General features: G+C 44.8%; 1 protein-coding gene across 13 annotated transcripts in view; it reads left to right on the top strand.

Moving 5' to 3' along the window:
* The window catches only part of CPNE8 (copine 8), a 296,010-nt gene that overhangs the window by 112,320 nt on the left and 161,873 nt on the right, over positions 1-21,817 (top strand). For 10 of the 13 annotated variants that reach the window (XR_012156821.1, XM_073328394.1, XM_073328405.1 and 7 more), the window contains one exon: positions 15,884-15,987. The exons of 1 other annotated variant lie outside the window; for it this stretch is intronic. Coding sequence is in view for 11 of the 12 variants with exons in the window: in XM_073328394.1 (XP_073184495.1) it covers positions 15,884-15,987 (104 nt within the window). In the remaining variant the exon portion in view is untranslated. Of the gene's footprint in view, positions 1-15,636; positions 15,773-15,883; positions 15,988-21,817 lie in introns of those variants that run through there. 2 more of the 13 variants (XM_073328402.1, XM_073328400.1) reach the window with 2 other exon arrangements.

The raw sequence follows: 21,817 nt of genomic DNA, 5'->3' as shown, positions 1-21,817 counted from the left end.
CACATGCCAACTCCTCTGGCTGTGGTGCCATTGCTGGCACTGACCTTGGCACCGGTGACGCGTCCGACTTCGGCACTGGCACTGATCTCAATGCCGACTATGGCACAGGCACTGACGATCCTGGCGCCAATGCCGGTGACAGGCCTGCCACCTTCATTGGCCCAGACATGGGGTTTGGCATCAGTTCCATCAATGGTTCCACCGGTGTTTCTGATGCCTGCGTCAACACCAGGTTCAGTGTCGACAGCCCCAGTGCCGGCGAGCACTCTATTGGCACCAACGCTGCTCTGAGAGTTGCTGGACTCCCTGGGAGCAGATGGCAGGGAGCATCCGCTTCTTGTAAGTGTTTCTCCTCATCGTTGCCAGACAAGGCATTGGTGGGCACAGACATAGTTCTGGCACTTGAGGACAACAGGGTGCCGCAGCAGTTGCTGCAAAGGGCTGCTCAGGGTCTGGGAATTAAGGCCGAGGATGTGGTCAAGGCTGATCCCATGGTGGACATCCTCGCCCCCTCAGAACCTTCTTGTATTGCCGTACCACTTATTAAGACTATTGTGGACACCACCAAGAACCTGTGGCAGATCCCAGCTTCCTTGCTGCCCACTGCCAAGCGCAATGAGAGGCATTATTTCGTGCCCTCCAAAGGGTACAAACATTTGTATTCTCATCCACCTCCTGACTCTCTTGTTGTGGATGCTGCTAACCAGCGTGAGAGGCAGGGTTTCCAAGGACCCTCTCCAAAAAACAGGGAGGCTATGCGACTAGACCTTGTCGGGGGAGAGGTCTTTTCTACATGGGGTTTGCAGCTCCGTATTTTGAGCCAGCAGGCCATTGTCAGCAGGTACTCTTTTAACACCTCTGCAGCAATGGCCAAATTTACGGAGCTCCTCCCTTCAGACTCCCGAGCTGAGTTCTCGGCCTTTGTGGAGGAGGGGAAGCAACTCTCCCGGGCTTCCCTCCAGGCTGCGTTGGACGGTGCAGATGCCGCCACTAGGGTCATGGCTACTGGGGTGGCCATGAGAAGGGGCTCCTGGCTCCAAGTCTCGGGGCTCCATTATGAGGTCCAGCAAACTATTCAGGACCTCCCATTTGAGGGTGTGATGCTTTTTTCTGAAATGACAGACAAGAAACTACACAGTCTGAAAGACTCATGAGCCACCCTCAAGTGGAGACATTTCAGACTGCAATCTCCTCCAAGATTTCATCAGCAAAACCGCCAGGATGGCTCTGAGAGGAGGAACAGGAGTGGCAGGAGGAGACAACACCCATCTTCAGGCCAGGGCTCTGGCCAACCCAAACCGCCTTTTGAAGGGGCAGTCGAGGATGGCACACCAGATCAGAGATTGGATCTACCCCACCTTAACTTTTTCCTCCCCACTGTTCCCTTTCTACTGTGCATGGTCCTGTATCACTTTGGACCGCTGGGTGCTCCGCACGGTAGACAGGGGATACTCCATCTAATTCTGTGCATTCCTGCCCTTCCACCCTCTTTCCCCGTCCCTCTTCATAGACCCTTCTCCTGAGCAGCTCCTTATCCAGGAGGTGCAGTCGCTCCTATTGGTAGGGGCAGTGGAGGAGGTTCCTCCGGAACACAGGGGCAAGGGCTTTTATTCCTAATACCTAAAGCGAAAGGCGGCCTCAGGTCTATCCTGGACCTGTGAGAACTCAACAAGTTCGTGAAGAAACTCAGGTTCCGCATGATCTCCTTGGCCTGGAAGCTCAGGTCAGATTAATCAGAGCCACCTTCGATAGCCTGGGTCTACTTCTAAACTAAGCAAAATCGACTGTCTCCCATCCAGAGGCTAGAGTTCATAGGGGCAGTACTGGACTTGACCCAAGCCAGGGCATACCTTCCGGAGGCAAGGTTTCAGGCCCTGAACAATACAGCGAGGAACTGCCTGAAACTTCTCGGACACATGGCTGTCTGTACCTACGTGGTGCAGCATGCCAGACTCAGGCTTTGACCGCTTCAGTCGTGGCTTGTGTCAGTGTATCGCCTAGTCCGGGACAGCTTGGACAGGATCGTGACCCTGCCTCGCGTGGTCCTTGACTCCCCTCTGTGGTGGATTGATGCTCAGGAGGTGTGCTCAAGGGTTCCCTTTACCAAACCACAGCCATCTCTGTCACCGGTGATAGTCGCGTCAGACTTTGGCTGGGGAGCTCATTTGGGATACCACAGGACTCCAGACCTCTGATCTCAAGCAGATCTGGATATCCACATAAATGTCAAAGAACTGAGAGCAGTGTGCCTAGCATGTCAGACTTTCCATACCTAACCAGACAATGTGTGTATCAATCATGACAGACAATACAACAGCAATGTTCTATATCAACAAACTAGGGTTCATGCTCCTCTCCCATATGCCAGGAAGCCCTCATACTTTGGGACTTCTGTGTAGAACATTCAATACACCTTCAGGCATCGTACCTCCCTGGGGTACAGAACGAGCTAGAGGACCACCTCAGCATGTCGTTTCACAGCCACGAGTGGTCCCTTCGCCTGGATGTCGCAATTCCAATCTTCCAGAGGTGGGTTTTTCCCCAGGTAGACCTTCTCGCCACGTGACGCAACAGGAAGTGCCAGCAGTTCTGCTTCTTCCCGAATCACAGCCTGGGTGCCAGCATGGATGCGTTCCTCCTCCACTGGGGAGGTTCTCTCCTATACGCCTTTCCACCCATACCACTCGTTCACAAGGTGCTTCTCAAGATCCGCAGAGATCGAGCCCACGTCATACTGATAGCACTGGCCTGGCCCTGTCAGCACTGGTATACATCTCTCCTAGACATGTCCGCGGGAACCCCGATTACCTTGCGCTCTTCCCAGACCTTCTCACACAAGATCACAGATGTCTCCAACACCCTAACCTCCAGTCGCTTCATCTCACAGCGTGGAAGCTCCATGGTTAAATCCATTGGAGCTTTCCTGTTCAGACCAGGTTAGACTGGTCCTCCTTGGCAGTAGGAAACACTCAACGAGAGCCGCATACCTTGCCAAGTGGAAGAGCTTTTCAGTCTGGTCAGCGCAGCACCATTCGCCCTCATGCTAGCTTCAGTGCCGCTCATTGTGGACTACCTCCTCCATCTGAAGCTGGAGGGACTCTCATTGTCTTCGGTAAGGGTGCACTTAGCACCATCTCGGCCTTCCACCTGGGCACGCAGGGCTGCTCTGTGTTTGCTAACACCATGGTCAGCCGATTCCTAAAAGGGCTCGACAGGCTATAGCCTAACATCCGTCAGCCTTTCCCTGCCTGGGACCTCAACTTGGTCCTTTCTAGGCTCATGGGCCCTCCCTTTGAACTGTTAGAGCAGGGAGCATGTTGCTACCTCTCTTACAAGGTGGAGTTCTGGTCGCGCTAACCTCGGCCAGGAGGGTGTCTGAGCTCTGGGCCCTAACATCAGACCCTCCCTACACAGAGTTCTGTATGGACCAAGGTTCAGCTTAGGCCTCATCCTACTTTTCTCCCGAAGGTTGTGTCGCAGTTTCACATCAACCAGAATATCTTTCTCCCAGTATTCTACCTTAAGCCACATTCTAGTGGCAGGGAGCAGAGACTCCACTCTCTGGATGTCCGCAGGGCACTGGCCTTTTACAGTGAGAGAATGAAACTGTTTAAAAAATCAGTCCAGTTATTCGTGACAGTGGCGGACAGGATGTAAGGTCAGCCTGTGTCATCCCAACGCATCTTGTCATGGATACCATCCTGTATTCGTGTGTGCTACAGCCTGGCAGGTGTTCCTTCACCTCCGATCACTGCACGCTCCACCAGGGCACAGGCTTCATCTACAGCATTCCTGGCTCAGCTTCCCACTCAGGAAATCTGCAGAGCGGCGACATGGTCCTCCATACACATTTTTGCCATGCGCTATGCGATTACCCAGCAGGCTAGAGATGCTGCTGCCTTTGGATGAGCAGTACTCTAATCAGTGGACAGCTCCAACCCCGCCTCCTGAACTTGGGCTTGGGAGTCACCTGATTGGAATGGACATGAACAAGCACTCGAAGAAAAAATGGTTACTCATCTTCTCGTAACTGTTATTCTTCGAGGTGTGTTGTTCATGTCCATTCCAATACCCACCCTCCTTCCCCTCTGTTGGAGTAGGCGGCAGGAAGGAACTGAAGGGGTGGTGGGTCAGCAGGGCTCTATATTGAGCGCCATGAAGGCACAACTCCATGGGACGCCTAGACCAATCCGATGGATGCTGCTATGGGAGAAATCTTCCGGCCACTGTGCACGTGCACGCGCGCACACACGATTGGAATGGGCATGAACAACACATCTCAAAGAACAACAGTTCCTAGAAGGTGAGTAACCGTTTTTTTCTTTTTCAAACTGCCTTTGCACATTCATAGTCTCGAGATGTGCGAGCACTGTGGCTTGGACTGAGGGAACCTTCTAGTAGCAGTGTCTGCTGGAATGCTGTTGTGCACTCTCTCTCTCTCTCCTCAGGACTCTGGGATTTGGAGGGTGGGAGGTACAAAAGAAGATGTGGCATGCTAATTGCCTCAGTTCCTTCCAACTGTGATAGCAGGTGAACTAGGAACCCCCTTTAGGTTCTTGAACCCAGATTCATTGGAATGGATCGTTCCCTGTGCCGTCACCTTCTTTTGTTTAATTAGTTTTGAATTCTTTTTTGATTAAGGATTTTAGTACCCTGCACAGGTCCTTGATTGTGATACGTGAGAATTAAAGATAAGCAATGGTTCAAGAGGTGTCCTCCTTACCCTGCCACTTTTCCTTCTTCAGGTATATACATGTATGGAAGCCTGGTGGAAGGTCTTTAGCCCTCTTATTGGTCCATATAGATCGTCTTCACCCTGAACTAATACCTTTTCTTGCCCTAATCCTCCTTTGGTTCCAGCCTTTCAGACCATGAGATCACTTTCACTCACTATGAGTTATCATAGGGAATTCCCTACCGGATACTGGCAGAACTGGCAATGTGGCCATATTGACCTTCCCTATAGATATTATCCTGAATTTAAAAGGGCTGAAGAAAGACCGCCACAAGGGAAACCTTCTCCCAAAAGGGTTCAAGGGAAATGACCTGCACCAGAACTGTTACACTTGCTAGGGACCAAGAGATTTGTCTCAAGCACATTGTCTGCAGTAGAGCTATAGAAGAGCCTATTGAACCTCTGCCTGTAGATCCAAATGTTCAAACTCTTCCATATAAGAATGTGGATGCATCATCTTCTTCCTCTCCTTGCAGAATATATGTTCCAAGTTGCAGAAAGAATGGCTATTACCTTAAACATCCCTTTGGTAACAAGAGGAAACTACACTTAGTTTTCAATATTCTGAGTTCATCCTCTAGGAGTAATATTACCTAGTGAATTCTAGAAAGTTTTCTTACAGCTGGCAAAAAATACCTGATTAAACAGAGCATCAGGACAGGCAGTTTCTAAAAAAGCAAACTATATGGAGCTGCCTTCTGATGTCATCTTTTTCTTGCTGATCCTTCAAGCTACTAATTCATTGGTAGTGGTGGCTCCTGCCCAAATTGCTAAAGGATGGTTGTGCAGAATGAGGGAGTTGTGTATTGTTTATAAATATCATATGTGCCTCAGTTTACCTGTGAGATTCTCTTCTCTGACTGTGTATAGACTTAAGTCAAAGGAAGTTGCAAGGGGAAATGAACAGGAAATAAAACAATGGCAAAGATAAGGTGCTATTATAAGCAATGTCAACATCCTTCAGGAACAATGAGAAAGCTAATAAGTGGAAAATAACTCCTGGCCTGGTGCCCACTAGGTTGACAAAGTTTACTTTTCCTGGGCCAAACCTAGGATCAAAGCATATAATAAAATCTTAAAGATGCTAGCCTAGCAGAGATGGAGGGAGGGAAGAAAGGATCCGTTAGCAAACTGAGCCTGGCACACAGGCTGAATGAGACACAGACAGAAGCTGCAGCAAGCAGTCTGCTTCTCCCAGCCTACTAGAGAGGGAGGTAACTGGGCTATATGGAACTTATCAAAGCTGGCAAGGAAATATTAAGGTGCAGGTAAGGGAAATGGGAGTATAAGCCTTTAATTATTTATACCATCTTCTTGGCTTGGTGTATACTTTTGGGTGAATAAATGATACTTTTTTTTGATGAAGCTGTTTCTCTGTCCCTGCAAACTTATTCTTTCACAAGCTCACTCTTTCATAAGCTCCTGGAGGAAAAGTGCCAGATCCAGTTGGGTCTGTCAGGTTAACACGGTTGGTAAATGGGGGCTGCAGCTCAGAGATCCAATCTGAGTAGTAGGACCATGTGGTTTCACCATTGAGAGAGGGTGAAGGTAGCCAGGCCAGTCACCTGTGAAGTGCACTCAAGACAGACTGGAAGGAGTATGAAGTGCAGCTCACTTGGTCACACTGATAAAGGTGTAGTCCACTCTACCCCTTCTGTTAGAGCAACTAAGCAGCTAGATGCACAAGGTAGAAAGATGTTTTCCTCTGCCAAGCTGGGAATTAGTGGTGAGTTTTCAGGCAGTAATGTACAATAGCACTGTTTGCCCAGTCATGGCTTGAAGACCAGAGATAACTGGCCAAAGCCCTGGTTATCAAAGGTCATTTAGTTGCTATGCATTCTTTGAGAACATCATTTGATGCTTCTGATGTAATGTTTAGAGCTGGAGCATCCACGATTACTTTGAGGCACCACGTGTATCTGTTGTTCTGGAATTCTTCCAGAAACAAGAACCTCCATCCAGGATCTGTGATTTGATGGTGAAAGGCTATTTAGCTCTCAAACAGACAAGGTTCTAGAAAAACTGAAAGATACCAGGTATGCTGCAAGGTCTTTGTAGATTTGTCAGCCCCCTAAGAAAAGATTTTCTGACTCAGTTTTGTTGCCAGAGAAACCATACCAAGCCTCTACTTCCTATACCAACAGCAGCCTCTTGTTCAGCATCGGCAGCAACGCAATACCTAACTACCATGAGCTAGCAGGAGTTCCACTGTATCGTCTTCCTCTGCACCAGCCTCAGGTTTGATGGGATGTCCAAAAAAATTAGGTCAGTTTTAAACCTATAAGAGGGCTCACCTTCATTTGAAAACAATCTCTCATGTTTCTTATATACATGGAGTACTACTGCCATAGACCGATGTATCTTGGAGTTTGTAAACATTATCCCTTGTCCCAACTCTCCTTCCCCATCTCCTTTCATGCATCTTTCACCGGAGGACATGCTAAGATCAGAATTTCATTCAATACTGGAGTTGGAGTCTGGTTTTGAAGGTTTTTTTGTTGTAATATTGTGACTTTTAGGTCTGTAATCGAGTGACCAGGGAGATTGAAGTGTTCTCCGACTGGTTTTTGAATGTTCTAATTCTTGACATCTGATTTGTGTCCATTTATTCTTGTGTAGAGACTGTCCGGTTTGGCCAGTGTACATGTCAGAAGGGCACTACTGGCACATGATGGCATATATCACATTGGTAGATGTGCAGGTGAATGAGCCTCTGATAGTCTGGCTGATGTGATTAGGCCCTATGATGGTGTCCCCAGAATAGATATGTGGACACAGTTGGGAGATGGTTGGGAGATGTCCAGGTAATCTCCACGCCGGATTTTAGCATTGAGAGGGAAGAAAACGAAGTAAGAAAGGATACAGCCATGGGTAGGAGAATGGATATAAGGAGGAAGGCCAGTGTGGATACCAGTCTAATAGGTTATACTGGCTGTAGAATGACCGTGCCTAATAGGGTACAGAATGTGAGTGAAGCCAATCAGTAAAAATTAAGATATTTGTACACCAATGCGAGGAGCCTAGGTAACAAAATGGAGGAACTAGAGCTACTGGTGCAGGAAGTGAAACCAGATATTATAGGGATAACAGAAACAAGGTGGAATAGTCGTCATGACCGGACTACAGGTATTGAAGGGTATGTGCTGTTTAGGAAATACCCAAATAAAGGTAAAGGTGGTGGAGTAGCATTGTATATCAATGATGAGGTAGAATGTAAAGAAATAAGAAGCGATGGAATGGATAAGACGGAGTTCGTCTGGGCACAAATGACATTGGGGAAGAAAACTATTAGAGCCTCCCCTGGGATAGTGCTTGGGGTGTGCTATAGACCGCCGGGATCTAATTTGGATATGGATAGGGCCCTTTTTTAATGTTTTTAATAAAGTAAATACTAATGGAAACTGTGTGATCATGGGAGACTTTAACTTCCCAGATATAGACTGGAGGACGAGTGCTAGTAACAATAATAGGGCTCAGATTTTCCTAGATGTGATAGCTGATGGATTCCTTCATCAAGTAGTTGCTGAACCGACTAGAGGGGATGCCATTTTAGATTTGGTTTTGGTGAGTAGTGAGGACCTCATAGAAGAAATGGTTGTAGGGGATAATCTTGGTTCAAGTGATCATGAGCTAATTCAGTTCAAACTGAATGGAAGGATTAACAAAAATAAATCTGCAGCCAGGGTTTTTGATTTCGAAAGGGCTGACTTTCAAAAATTAAGGAAATTAGTTAGGGAAGTGGATTGGACTGAAGAATTTATGGATCTAAAGATAGAGGAGGCCTGGGATTATTTTAAATAAAAGCTGCAGAAGCTATTGAAAGCCTGCATCCCAAGAAAGGGGAAAAAATTCATAGGCAGGAGTTGTAGACCAAGCTGGATGAGCAAGCATCTCAGAGAGGTGATTAAGAAAAAACAGAAAGCATACAGGGAGTGGAAGATGGGAGGTGATCTGCAAGGAAAGCTACCTTATTGAGGTCAGAACATGTAGGGATAAAGTGAGACAGGCTAAAAGTTACGTAGAGTTGGACCTTGCAAAGGGAATTAAAACCAATAGTAAAAGGTTCTATAGCCATATAAGAAAGAAGAAGTGGGACCGCTAAACACTGAGGATGGAGTGGAGGTCAAGGATAACCTAGGCATGGCCCAATATCTAAACAAATACTTTGCCTCAGTGTTTAATAAGGCTAAAGAGGATCTTCGGGATAATAGTAGCATGACAAATGAGAATGAGGATATGGAGGTAGATATTACCATATCTGAAGTAGAAGCGAAACTCAAACAGCTTAATGGGACTAAATCGGGGGACCCAGATAATCTTCATCCAAGAATATTAAAGGAATTGGCAACCGAAATTGCAAGCCCATTAGCAAGAATTTTTAACGAATCTGTAAACTCAGGGGTTGTACCGTATGATTGGAGAATTGCTAAGATAGTTCCTATTTTTAAGAAAGGAAAAAAATGTGATCCGGATAACTACAGGCCTGTTAGTTTGACATCTGTAGTATGCAAGGTCTTGGAAAAAATTTTGAAGGAGAAAGTAGTTAAGGACATTGAAGTCCATGGTAAATGGGACAAAATACAACATGGTTTTACAAAAGGTAGATCGTGCCAAACCAACCTGATCTCCTTCTTTGAGAAAGTAACAGATTTTTTTAGACAAAAGAAACGCAGTGGATCTAATTTACCTAGATTTCAGTAAGGCGTTTGATACTGTGCCACATGGGGAGTTATTAGTTAAATTGGAAAAGATGGGGATCAATATGAAAATTGAAAGGTGGATAAGGAATTGGTTAAAGGGGAGACTACAACGGGTCCTACTGAAAGGTCAACTGTCAGGCTGGAGGGAGGTTACCAGTGGAGTTCCTCAAGGACCGGTTTTGGGACCAATCTTATTTAATCTTTTTATTACTGACCTCAGCACAAAAAGTGGGAGTGTGCTAATAAAGTTTGCGGATGATACAAAGGGAGGTATTGCCAATTTAGAGAAGGACAGGGATATCATACAGGAGGATCTGGATGACCTTGTAAACTGAAGTAATAGTGATAGGATGAAATTTAATAGTGAGAAGTGTAAGGTCATGCATTTAGGGATTAATAACAAGAATTTTAGTTATAAGATGGGGACGCATCAATTAGAAGTAACGGAGGAGGAGAAGGACCTTGGAGTATTGGTTGATCATAGGATGACTATGAGCTGCCAATGTGTTATGGCTGTGAAAAAAGCTAATGCGGTCTTGGGATGCATCAGGAGAGGTATTTCCAGTAGGGATAAGGAGGTTTTAGTACCGTTATACAAGGCCTCACCTGGAATACTGTGTGCAGTTCTGGTCTCCCATGTTTAAGAAGGATGAATTCAAACTGGAACAGGTACAGAGAAGGGCTACTAGGATGATCCGAGGAATGGAAAACTTGTCTTATGAAAGGAGACTCAAGGAGCTTGACTTGTTTAGCCTAACTAAAAGAAGGTTGAGGGGAGATATGATTGCTCTCTATAAATATATCGGAGGGATAAATACCAGAGAGGGAGAGAATTATTTAAGCTCAGTACCAATGTGGACACAAGAACAAATGGATATAAACTGGCCACCAGGAAGTTTAGACTTGAAATTAGACGAAGGTTTCTAACCATCAGAGGAGTAAAGTTTTGGAATAGCCTTCCAAGGGAAGCAGTGGGGGCAAAAGATCTATATGGCTTTAAGATTAAACTTGTTAAGTTTATGGAGGAGATGGTATGATGGGATGTTAGATGGGGTGGGATCTGAGTTACCCAGGAAAGAATTTTCTGTAGTATCTGGCTGGTGAATCTTGCCCATATGCTCAGGGTTTAGCTGATCGCCATATTTGGGGTCTGGAAGGAATTTTCCTCCAGGGCAGATTGGAAGAGGCCCTGGAGGTTTTTTGCCTTCCTCTGTAGCATGGGGCATGGGTCACTTGCTGGAGGATTCTCTGCTCTTTGAAGTCTTTAAACCACGATTTGAGGACCTCAATAGCTCAGACATAGGTGAGAGGTTTTTTGCAGGAGTGGGTGGGTGAAATTCTGTGGTCTGCATTGTGCAGGAGGTCAGACTAGATGATCATAATGGTCCCTTCTGACCTTAGTATCTATGAAACGGGCTTTGTTGCAAGGATAGGTTCCTGGGTTAGTGTTTTTGTTGTGTGGTGTGTGGTTGCTGGTGAGTATTTGCTTCAGGTTGGGAGGCTGTCTGTAAGCAAGGACTGGCCTGTCTCCCAAGATCTGTGAGAGTGATGGGTCATCCTTCAGGATGGGTTGTAGGTCCTTGATGATGCACTGGAGAGGTTTTTGTTGGGGGCTGAAGGTGACAGCTCGTAGTGGCATTCTGTTACTTTCTTTGTTGGGCCTGTCCTGTAGTAGGTAACTTCTGGGTACTCTTCTGGCTCTGTCAATCTGTTTCTTCACTTCAGCAGGTGGGTATTGTAGTTGTAAGAAAGTTTGATAGAGATCTTGCAGGTTTTTGTCTCTGTCTGAGGGGTTGGAGCAAATGCGGTTTTATTGTAGAGCGTGGCTGTAGACAATGGATCGTGTGGTGTGGTCTGGATGAAAGCTGGAGGCATGTAGGTAAGTATAGCGGTCAATAGGTTTCCGGTATAGGGTGGTGTTTGTGACCATCACTTATTAGCACTGTAGTGTCCAGGAAGTGGATCTCTTATGTGGACTGGTCCAGGCTGAGGTTGATGATGGGATGAAATCAATTGTTGTAATCATGGTGGAATTCCTCAAGGGCGTCTTTTCCATGTACATTGGCCAAACCAGACAGTCTCTACATAAAAGAATAAATGGACACAAATCAGACGTCAAGAATTATAACATTCAAAAACCAGTCGGAGAACATTTTAATCTCTCTGGTCACTTGAGACTTTTAGGTCTGTAATCAATATTACAACAAAAAAACTTCAAAACCAGACTCCAACGAGAGACTGCTGAATTGGAATTAATTTGCAAACTGGACACCATTAAATTAGGCTTGAATAAAGACTGGGAGTGGATGTGTCATTACACAAAATAAAACTATTTCCCCATGTTTATTTCTCCCCCACCCCCCGTTCCTCACACGTTCTTGTCAACTGCCCACCTTGATTATCACTACAAAAGGTTTTTTTCTCTGCTGCTGGTAATAGCTCACCTTACCTGATCACTCTCGTTACAGTATGTATGGTAACACCCATTGTTTAATGTTCTCTTTGTATATAAAATCTCCCTACTATATTTTTCACTACATGCATCCGATGAAGTGAGCTGTAGTTCACAAAAGCTTATGCTCAAATTTTAGTCTCTAAGGTGCCACAAGTACTCCTTTTCTTTTTGTGAATCATTTTAGACCTTCAAAATCTCAACTCTTTCAACAGAAAGTTCAACCTCTGCTTGCTTATCCAAGTCATGATCATCTCCTCCTGATCAATTCAAGACTGGTTTGGGGCTCTTGCTGTACAGGATGTTTATTGTCACATCTCAATCAGATATTCACATCAAAAATACTTATGGCTTGTTGTCATTCCATTTGGCTTATCTGCAGCACCTCAAGTGCTTGTCAGTAGTATCAGCACATTTGAGAAGTTAGGGTCCCTTACTTGCATGATTGGCTCATCTGGGCATCCTCACAGGATGTCACAATCATGTACCCTATTCCAAACACCTGGGTTCAAGATAAATGGGAAGAAATTGCACAGAGCTCCAGCCCACATCATACCTTTTGTTGGTTAAATTTTGTATTCTCAAAAAGGCAGAGGTTTTCTTCCAGAAAAAGGCACTTTAAAATCCTTGCAGCAAAACAGCGATAAAAGTACTATAGGAGAACGAATATCAAACAGTGCTGTTCTTACTCAAGCTTGGTGGCATTATGGCTTCTGTAATGTACATAACACTATGTACACATTTAAAGATGAGGCCTCTACAACACTGGCTAAAAGGACACTATATACCAAAACAGACATTACCCAGAGGTGTGTTCCTATTCCCACATTCAACCCTGCAATTCTGTCAGACACAGTAGACTTGGACGCTTCCAATCTGGGCTGGGAGCCTGTTGCAAGAATTTGACAGTTCAGTCACTGGAAGTTCAGAGAGGAAAAACTCCGTATCAGTATTAAAAGGAATACTTTGGGCTCTCGAGTCCTTTCTCCTTCAACCACATGACAGAGTGGCCCAAGTAGTTGCCAGGACTACTACATCAATATTGTGTATGAACAAGCAAGCTGTGCAAAGACACTTCCACTCTGTGGGAGTGGTGCGCAGTACACCAAATTTATCCTCCTTGCAAACAAGGACAAGATACTGGCCTATCAGCTGAGCAGAAACTTGCAGGATCAGCACAAGTAGTTACTCCAGAACTTGGTAACAAACTATATCTTCTCCCTGTGGAGGTATCTGGAGATGTATCTTGTTGCAACAAGATAGGACGGAAGAATCCCATGCACTGCTACAGACTAGGGACCGAGTGGCTAGGCAGCAGTTCTGCAGAAAAGGGGTTACTAGTGGATGAGAAGCTGGATATGAGTCAACAGTGTGCCCATGGTGCCAAGAAGGCTAACAGCATTTTGGGCTGTATAAGTAGGAGCATTGCCAGCAGATCGAGGGATGTGATCAATCCCCTCTATTCAGCATTGGTGAGGCCTCATCTGGAGTACTATGACGAGTTTTGGGCCCCACACTACAAGAAGGATGTGGAAAAATTGGAAAGAGTCCAGCAGAAGGCAACAAAAATGATTAGGGGGCTGGAGCACATGACTTATGAGGAGAGGCTGAGGGAATTAGGATTATTTAGTCGGCAGAAGAGAAGAATGAGGGGGGATTTGATAGCTGCTTTCAACTACCTGAAAGGGGGTTCCAAAGAGGATGGCTCTACACTGTTCTCAGTGGTAGCAGATGATGGAACAAGGAGTAATGGTCTCAAGTTGCAGTAGGGGAGGTTTAGGCTGGATATTAGGAAAAACCATTTTCACTAGGAGGGTGGTGAAGCACTGGAATGCGTTACCTAGGGAGGTGGTGGAATCTCCTTCCTTAGAGGTTTTTAAAGTAGGGCTTGACAAAGCCCTGGCTGGGATGATTTAGTTGGGGATTGGTTCTGCTTTGAGCAGGGCAGTGGACTAGATGACGACATCCTGAGGTCCCTTCCAACCCTGATATTCTATTTCCTCTAGGCTGTGAGGTAGGTCTCCTCTCTGCATTTTCCCCCAATTCTTCTAATTCAGTGTTCACTGGAAAATAAATAAGACAAAGCCAAGGTTATTGTGATTGCCGTGGCCTGAGCAAGACATTAGTCATTCTCAGGTACTGTGACCATCACAAGGGTTTTATCTGTCTCCTGCAATTCCAGACTTATTGACCTAACAGGTTTCAGAGTAGCAGCCGTGTTAGTCTGTATTTGCAAAAAGAAAAGGAGTACTTGTGGCACCTTAGAGACATTAGTGGCATTCAGCCACTGAATGCATTCGATGAAGTGAGCTGTAGCTCACGAAAGCTTATACTCAAATAAATTTGTTAGTCTCTAAGGTGCCACAAGTACTCATTTTCTTTTGACCTAACAGAGAAATTGTATTGTATCCGTATTCAGACTCTCTCCACTTGAAGGCATGGTCATAGAACTTGAGCTATCTGTTTGCAAAAAGTAAAGGAGAGTCTATTCAACTCCAGGAAGCAGTCAACTCACCAGTTATAAGTGGAAAAGTTTCTTTTTGTGTGTAACCCACAATAACATGAACCAAGCTTCAGCTCCTGTTCAGTCCATACTGAAGTAATTACTTCATTTGAAATCCTTTGGGCTGTCCTAACTGTCAGTAAAAGTACATCTCACAAGCATCTTGGCTTCAAGATACCATCAAAATGTAGTCAAGTAAAATACTATATTTAGACATGCTATAATAAGATTATTGAAGGGATTAATGAACATCTGCCCTCTGATTAGTGAGTCCATATCTACATGGAACCTCAATCTAGTACTTAGCTCATGGAACTTCCTTTCAAGACTATGAGAGATTGTTCCCTGTTTCATATCACAATTCAGACAGCTTTTATGGTAGCTATTAAATTCACTAGATGAGTGAACAAGTTGCAGGTTCTTATGGCTGATTTCCCCTGTCTCCCTTACAGTCTTTCACAAAAATATCATAGTCCTTTGTCTGCACCTGAAATTTCCCTTCAAGGTTGTAACAAAACTCCATCTTAACTAGTCTATAAACTTGACAGTATATTTTCTCAAGCTTTACTTTCACTCAGGGAAGCACAACTTAGAGGGCTAATGCTCCATTTGTTTCAGTCTAAGGAATATAAGCAATCACCTAGGGTTTTTTTTTCTCTCATTCAGAAAAGAGTAGCAGTCAGGCAATCACATGCCAATGCCTTTCTAAGTGAATTAGAATAAGTATGGAAAGATTTATAAACTTACATCTGTTCTTCTTCTAGAAGGGCTTAGAGTGCACTTGGCTAGAGCAAGGGCTGCTTCTGTGGCCTGTCTTTGACATACTGTTGGTGGAGTTGCTGTCTGTGCTGTTAGCTACAATATTCTCATATTAGAAATCTGTAGAGTTGCCATGTGGAGCTCTATTACATAACGTTAGAAATATTCCTTAGAGCTGGCATCTAGATCAGATGCAGTTTGGTGAAGTAGTATTACAGTCTCTATTTAACTAGGACTCCATGTTATACTATCCAGAGACAAGAGTACTGCTTATCCAACTATCCTAAGAGTAGGAAAGTGCAGAGGCCACTCAAAGAAGAAATGAAGGTTACTTGTCTGTAACCAAATTCTTTGAAATGAACTCTTCATATTCACACTCCCCACCCACCTTCCCCTCTTACTCAGTCATAATTTCAACTTTGGACCCAAGAAGGCAATGGAAGGAACTGAGGCGTTTGGTGCACCATGACATGTCTCCCTATTATAGTACTGCCTTCCAAATGCTTGGATACAAAAGGGGTCTGAGAGCACTTCTGTGAGCACTGCTTCTAGAAGGTTTCACTGGGTCAAGCTGCACTGTTGGCATATCCCAAGAATGTGAATGTGCAGAGATTATCTTGAAGGTGAGTAATCTTAAATGCTCACATATAAATGAACTACTTTGTTTTGTTGTTTGTTCTTTATTTTTGCAGATGACAAGCTGAGCATAATTTGTGTCTTTATTTCTTTTTTAGGATTCTGTACTTATGCAGTTTTGTGCAAACAAGTTAGACAAGAAGGACTTCTTTGGGAAATCTGACCCTTTCCTAGTATTTTATCGAAGCAATGAAGACGGCAGGTAGATAACAAAATTATAAAGACAATAGGGATATCTGATGTTGGTAGTTATAATACATAGTTATTGCATTTTGATGATGATTGTCAGACTGCAAGCTCTAATTTATTCTGTAACCTCATAACAACAATTGCTTGGAATATAGTTTACTATTTTAACAAGTTCATTTACCTAAACTAGATAATGTTATGGCAGTGTAGAAATAAGACTGTTATTTTAGCACACAGTTAAAATAACATAACTAAGGCATTTTAAAGCTGAGTTTGTGAGTAAGCCTAGAGTGCTATGAAAAATGGCATGGAATTTATTACTGTGGAAAATAGATCATGTGGTATACCTTAACATGTTAATAGAATTCTAGATGCATCTGTGAAGAATATATTAATGCACAAAGATTGATTTAGAGAAGAGTCCTTTTGCTGCAAGTTTGGAGATCTGTTTTAACCTTTTCATTAGAGTCGTGAGGGAAAAAGACTTATGAACAAAATTTCAAAACCTCTCAATACATAAATGATTTTCAGATGTGTCTGTCTGCTACGTTCATGCTTAATTCACTAAAATAGATTTATCTCTGTTTCAGAGTAACAGCCGTGTTAGTCTGTATTCGCAAAAAGAAAAGGAGGACTTGTGGCACCTTAGAGACTAACCAATTTATTAGAGCATAAGCTTTCGTGAGCTACAGCTCACTTCTTCAGATGCATATCGTGGAAACTGCAGCAGGCTTTATATATACACAGAGAATATGAAACAATACCTATTCCCACCCCACTGTCCTGCTGGTAATAGCTTATCTAAAGTGATTTCCAGCACAAATCCAGGTTTTCTCACCCTCCACCCCCCCACACAAATTCACTCTCCTGCTGGTGATAGCCCATCCAAAGTGATAACTCTTTACACAATGTGCATGACAATTAAGCTGGGCTATTTCCTGCATAAATCCAGGTTCTCACATCCCCCCCACCCCCATACACACACAAACTCACTCTCCTGCTGGTAATAGCTCATCCAAACTGACCACTCTTCAAGTTAAAATCCAAGTTAAACCAGAACATCTGGGGGGGGGTAGGAAAAAACAAGAGGAAACAGGCTACCTTGCATAATGACTTAGCCACTCCAAGTCTCTATTTAAGCCTAAATTAATAGTATCCAATTTGCAAATGAATTCCAATTCAGCAGTTTCTCGCTGGAGTCTGGATTTGAAGTTTTTTTGTTTTAAGATAGCGACCTTCATGTCTGTGATCGCGTGACCAGAGAGATTGAAGTGTTCTCCGACTGGTTTATGAATGTTATAATTCTTGACATCTGATTTGTGTCCATTTATTCTTTTACGTAGAGACTGTCCAGTTTGACCAATGTACATGGCAGAGGGGCATTGCTGGCACATGATGGCATATATCACATTGGTGGATGTGCAGGTGAACGAGCCTCTGATAGTGTGGCTGATGTTATTAGGCCCTGTGATGGTGTCCCCTGAATAGATATGTGGGCACAGTTGGCAACGGGCTTTGTTGCAAGGATAAGTTCCTGGGTTAGTGGTTCTGTTGTGTGGTATGTGGTTGTTGGTGAGTATTTGCTTCAGGTTGCGGGGCTGTCTGTAGGCAAGGACTGGCCTGTCTCCCAAGATTTGTGAGAGTGTTGGGTCATCCTTTAGGATAGGTTGTAGATCCTTAATAATGCGTTGGAGGGGTTTTAGTTGGGGGCTGAAGGTGACGGCTAGTGGCGTTCTGTTATTTTCTTTGTTAGGCCTGTCCTGTAGTAGGTAACTTCTGGGAACTCTTCTGGCTCTATCAATCTGTTTCTTTACTTCTGCAGGTGGGTATTGTAGTTGTAAGAAAGCTTGACAGAGATCTTGTAGGTGTTTGTCTCTGTCTGAGGGGTTGGAGCAAATGCGGTTGTATCGCAGAGCTTGGCTGTAGACGATGGATCGTGTGGTGTGGTCAGGGTGAAAGCTGGAGGCATGCAGGTAGGAATAGCGGTCAGTAGGTTTCCGGTATAGGGTGGTGTTTATGTGACCATTGTTTATTAGCACTGTAGTGTCCAGGAAGTGGATCTCTTGTGTGGACTGGACCAGGCTGAGGTTGGTGGTGGGATGGAAATTGTTGAAATCATGGTGGAATTCCTCAAGGGCTTCTTTTCCATGGGTCCAGATGATGAAGATGTCATCAATATAGCGCAAGTAGAGTAGGGGCTTTAGGGGACGAGAGCTGAGGAAGCGTTGTTCTAAATCAGCCATAAAAATGTTGGCATACTGTGGGGCCATGCGGGTACCCATAGCAGTGCCGCTGATCTGAAGGTATACATTGTCCCCAAATGTGAAGTAGTAGGGCCTGAGGAGGGAGTCTACATAGCCAGACAATCCAGCTGTCAGGGTGCCAATGCCTGAGATGATGGGGCGCCCAGGATTTCCAGGTTTATGGATCTTGGGTAGTAGATAGTTTCCTCAGGAAGTCAGTGGTGTCTCGAAGGTAGCTGGGAGTGCTGGTAGCGCTCAGGCCCTACGCTACCAGCACTCCCAGCTACCTTCGAGACACCACTGACTTCCTGAGGAAACTACAATCCATCGGTGATCTTCCTGATAACACCATCCTGGCCACTATGGATGTAGAAGCCCTCTACACCAACATTCCACACAAAGATGGACTACAAGCCGTCAAGAACACTATCCCCGATAATGTCACGGCTAACCTGGTGGCTGAACTTTGTGACTTTGTCCTTACCCATAACTACTTCACATTTGGGGACAATGTATACCTTCAGATCAGCGGCACTGCTATGGGTACCCGCATGGCCCCACAGTATGCCAACATTTTTATGGCTGATTTAGAACAACGCTTCCTCAGCTCTCGTCCCCTAAAGCCCCTACTCTACTTGCGCTATATTGATGACATCTTCATCATCTGGACCCATGGAAAAGAAGCCCTTGAGGAATTCCACCATGATTTCAACAATTTCCATCCCACCACCAACCTCAGCCTGGTCCAGTCCACACAAGAGATCCACTTCCTGGACACTACAGTGCTAATAAACAATGGTCACATAAACACCACCCTATACCGGAAACCTACTGACCGCTATTCCTACCTGCATGCCTCCAGCTTTCACCCTGACCACACCACACGATCCATCGTCTACAGCCAAGCTCTGCGATACAACCGCATTTGCTCCAACCCCTCAGACAGAGACAAACACCTACAAGATCTCTGTCAAGCTTTCTTACAACTACAATACCCACCTGCAGAAGCAAAGAAACAGATTGATAGAGCCAGAAGAGTTCCCAGAAGTTACCTACTACAGGACAGGCCTAACAAAGAAAATAACAGAACGCCACTAGCCGTCACCTTCAGCCCCCAACTAAAACCCCTCCAACGCATTATTAAGGATCTACAACCTATCCTAAAGGATGACCCAACACTCTCACAAATCTTGGGAGACAGGCCAGTCCTTGCCTACAGACAGCCCCGCAACCTGAAGCAAATACTCACCAACAACCACATACCACACAACAGAACCACTAACCCAGGAACTTATCCTTGCAACAAAGCCCGTTGCCAACTGTGCCCACATATCTATTCAGGGGACACCATCACAGGGCCTAATAACATCAGCCACACTATCAGAGGCTCGTTCACCTGCACATCCACCAATGTGATATATGCCATCATGTGCCAGCAATGCCCCTCTGCCATGTACATTGGTCAAACTGGACAGTCTCTACGTAAAAGAATAAATGGACACAAATCAGATGTCAAGAATTATAACATTCATAAACCAGTCGGAGAACACTTCAATCTCTCTGGTCACGCGATCACAGACATGAAGGTCGCTATCTTAAAACAAAAAAACTTCAAATCCAGACTCCAGCGAGAAACTGCTGAATTGGAATTCATTTGCAAATTGGATACTATTAATTTAGGCTTAAATAGAGACTTGGAGTGGCTAAGTCATTATGCAAGGTAGCCTGTTTCCTCTTGTTTTTTCCTACCCCCCCCCCCAGATGTTCTGGTTTAACTTGGATTTTAACTTGAAGAGTGGTCAGTTTGGATGAGCTATTACCAGCAGGAGAGTGAGTTTGTGTGTGTATGGGGGTGGGGGGGATGTGAGAACCTGGATTTATGCAGGAAATAGCCCAGCTTAATTGTCATGCACATTGTGTAAAGAGTTATCACTTTGGATGGGCTATCACCAGCAGGAGAGTGAATTTGTGTGGGGGGGTGGAGGGTGAGAAAACCTGGATTTGTGCTGGAAATCACTTTAGATAAGCTATTACCAGCAGGACAGTGGGGTGGGAATAGGTATTGTTTCATATTCTCTGTGTATATATAAAGCCTGCTGCAGTTTCCACGATATGCATCTGAAGAAGTGAGCTGTAGCTCACGAAAGCTTATGCTCTAATAAATTGGTTAGTCTCTAAGGTGCCACAAGTCCTCCTTTTCTTTTATCTCTGTTGTGTTCCACTTAAGAAATATCTGATCTACTAATTCCTGGCCCAGGGACTGCTTATGTGGGTCTATTAGCAATTGGCTTAACCTGTTTTCTGGAGTCTTCCTTTCTGGGATACTCCTCATTGTCATATTCAAGAATGTAGCAGTCCAGAGGCTAGCCATGCCTGATGGTGGGTCCATGGGGAACTAGCCTTACTGACAAATTCTGGAGCATAAGCTGTTCTATGTAAGTAGCTGTCGCCAAGAACTGTGCCTCTCTGAGGCAGTTTGCTGGAACAGCTCAGCTCCTAAAGATTATAAAGTGCAGCAGGAAAGTACTTGGACCTCTATTGAAAAATTGCAGGGCACTCTCTCCTCTCCCTTCCATTGATGCATTCAGACAGTCAATAGACAGTCAATGGGGAACCTCCTGAGTGCTGGTAAGTGTGGCTGAGCCCTGTCCATAAGAACCACACCCCACCAGTGGTAGGCATAATTGCCTCTGTATGCTGCTGATAGTGACCACAATGAGCCTTTAATTCCTTACTTGCCCCTAGGGTTGCAACCTGTCCCAGTTTTCTGAAGATCATCCCTTTTTTGAGGTAACTGTCCTAGGTAATTTGTAAGGGTGCTCAGTGCACACACTGAGCTGTCAAATTTTATGAGCTAAGGATCATCCCAGATGCCCAGGTTTTTTGTACCTGAGAGGTGGCAACACTACAAGTAGCCCGTTAAATCTGATTATAATGGGATACAAGGAGCAGCACTTCAGAACTCCTGTGAGAGGCTGGATCGATACTCCCCAGCTTGGCTCAGAGCTTCAGGGGCTCCCTCACAATAAGAACAAGAATAAAAGATAGGGTTTGTGGCGCTTAGGAAAGGATTTTGATGAACCTGGTAAGCAAGAAACTGTCATTCTCATGAGCCCCCTCACCCTTGCACATCCCCTTCTCCTTATCAGATAGAAGGAAAGACCCTTACCCAGGAAATTATCTGGTTCTTGGGAAAATAGCAGCAGCTTAGGAGCTAGGAGCACCAGGGAAGCCAGATGCAAGGAGAAATCCCCAAGGAACTGTGTACAGAGCAGGCTGCAGCAGAAGCCAGGACGCAGTCATTGGAACAGGGTGTGACTATCGGACATTATAGCTGCAAGCAGGTCTGTGTGGGACTTTTGAGGAATCCGCAGTTCAGAGGCGCTCTTCTAATTGAGCCTGGGCTGGAAATCTGCAAGATCCTATTTGATTTGCATAGAAGACTGGACTGGAGAGGCACCCCAAGCACTAGGCCTAAAGAGTCCTAACCTTTCAAATTATAACCTCTTTTTTTTAATATGTTGTTTAATTATAAACAGCTATGTGTCATAAACCTTTCACACATCTTAGTTGTACATTATCTGAATAGGTCATATTCCC

The sequence above is a fragment of the Lepidochelys kempii genome, chromosome 1 (genome assembly GCF_965140265.1).
Source record: "Lepidochelys kempii isolate rLepKem1 chromosome 1, rLepKem1.hap2, whole genome shotgun sequence".
NCBI classification, from domain to species: Eukaryota; Metazoa; Chordata; order Testudines; family Cheloniidae; genus Lepidochelys; species Lepidochelys kempii.
This window is presented reverse-complemented; position numbering and strand designations above follow the sequence as displayed.